Source organism: Arvicola amphibius, chromosome 6, assembly GCF_903992535.2.
Source record: "Arvicola amphibius chromosome 6, mArvAmp1.2, whole genome shotgun sequence".
Lineage (NCBI taxonomy): Eukaryota > Metazoa > Chordata > Mammalia > Rodentia > Cricetidae > Arvicola > Arvicola amphibius.
This window is the reverse complement of record NC_052052.2, coordinates 79,408,037-79,409,666: the sequence shown is the minus strand read 5'-3', so window position 1 is coordinate 79,409,666 and position 1,630 is coordinate 79,408,037. Positions and strand designations below refer to the sequence as shown.

General features: G+C 41.3%; 1 protein-coding gene across 1 annotated transcript; it reads left to right on the top strand.

Moving 5' to 3' along the window:
* The first annotated feature begins 649 nt into the window (after nt 1–649).
* LOC119817852 (40S ribosomal protein S12-like) lies at nt 650–1,048 on the top strand. Its single transcript, XM_038335289.1, has one exon. It carries the CDS (start codon nt 650–652, stop codon nt 1,046–1,048), a length of 399 nt encoding a protein of 132 aa, XP_038191217.1.
* Nucleotides 1,049–1,630: the final 582 nt, after the last annotated feature.

Genomic DNA, 1,630 nt, shown 5'->3' with positions numbered 1-1,630 from the left:
ATCACATCGTAGAGCAGAGGTGAGCTGGCAAAAAGCATGTTCTTTCCAATCTTTTCACATCTGGGCAGGCACCGGAAGGTGCTGCCCACTAGAATTTTCTCACCGTTAAGTTAATCTTTCCTGGAAATATTCTCATAGACTCTCCCAGGGTCATTGTATTGATTGATTCCACATGCAATCTGTTGACAGCCTAGAATAACCATCACTCATAGGCTTGTCTAAAATTACATAACTTCCTTGAAAGGGACCTTTCATTTGATGCCATACATTGGTGCAAGACAATATTTTCTTTATCCAACTCGTAGAAACTAGGAAATGAATGTGTCTTAACCAGGGCACATGGTTCAGATGGGAAAAATATGATTCTCATTCTTAGAAATCAACCAGAGGATAGCTGGAAAGGTGTCAAACAGAAAAGGAAATCAGGCTTGCTAAGGAATTAATATATCATTATTTATGCTTTTGCTTTACTTCAAAATATATTTTAAAACTGACGATTACTTAAAAGTACCATAAATCAGTCCATGAGCAGTTAGTTTTCATACCATTTAAAAATTTGGTAGATGACTTTTCCCCTGCACCCGCCGAGTTGCGCGGAGGCGGAGCCACGGGTATGTTCAAGATTCTGCCTCACCCATAATCCACCGCCATGGCCAAGGAAGGCATTGCTGCTGGAGGTGTAACGGACGTCAACACTGCCCTTCAAGAGGTGCTGAAGACCGCCCTCATCCACAATAATCTCGCACGTGGCATCCGCGAAGCTGCCAAAGCCTTAGACAAGAGCCAAACCCATCTCTGTGTGCTTGCATCCAACTGTGATGAGCCTATGTATGTCAAGTTGGTGGAGGCCCTTTGTGCTGAGCACCAAATCAATCTAATTAAGGTTGATGACAACAAGAAACTCAGGGAATGGGTAGGCCTCTGTAAAATTGATCGAGAGGGAAAGCCATGGAAAGTAGTTGGTTGCAGTTGTGTAGTGGTTAAGGACTATGACAAAGAATCTCAGGCCAAGGATGTCATCGAAGAGTACTTCAAGTGCAAGAAATGAACAAATAAAAATTTTGGCTCATTTAAAAAAAATGGTAGATGCTACAAGCACAATAAATAAATCTAAATCTATTTGGAACTCAGAAATGTTAACTGTGTCTTGCCAAAAGGCAAGCTGCTTCTTCAGCATTTTACTTAAAGAAGAAAGTAGAAATCTGTTCTATGGAAGGGTACTAGAGGGCTTAAATATGTGATAAAAGCCTCTAAACATATTTGTACTCCATGCCAGCAACAGGAACAGGGACGCTGCCATTTCAGTCCTGCTCTTTCTCACCCATTTTAGCTCTAGTTTTCCCAAAGCTTAAGTGGGATGCAGTGCCAGTTCTTCCCACATGATGGAGATGCAGGGCCACAAAAGTGGTTGAGAACAGTGTATATTTATAAAGCATGCTTTAGAAATACCAGGAAATAAGGATACTCCAGACCACAGGCCACAGTTACTTGAGGGGGCCACAAGCAGATATCCTGAAACCAAACACCTGTACCATTACTGTGTATCTCTGCTTAATTCAAAAGTTCTTCTCAAAGAGTAGCTGATGAAGCAATGAGCCATTCTGAATTATACCCACTTAAAAAAATAAGA

Excerpts from the sequence above, each read along its gene's own strand:
- LOC119817852 (XM_038335289.1), top strand. The coding sequence starts at position 650 with ATGGCCAAGGAAGGCATTGCTGCTGGAGGTGTAACGGACGTCAACACT.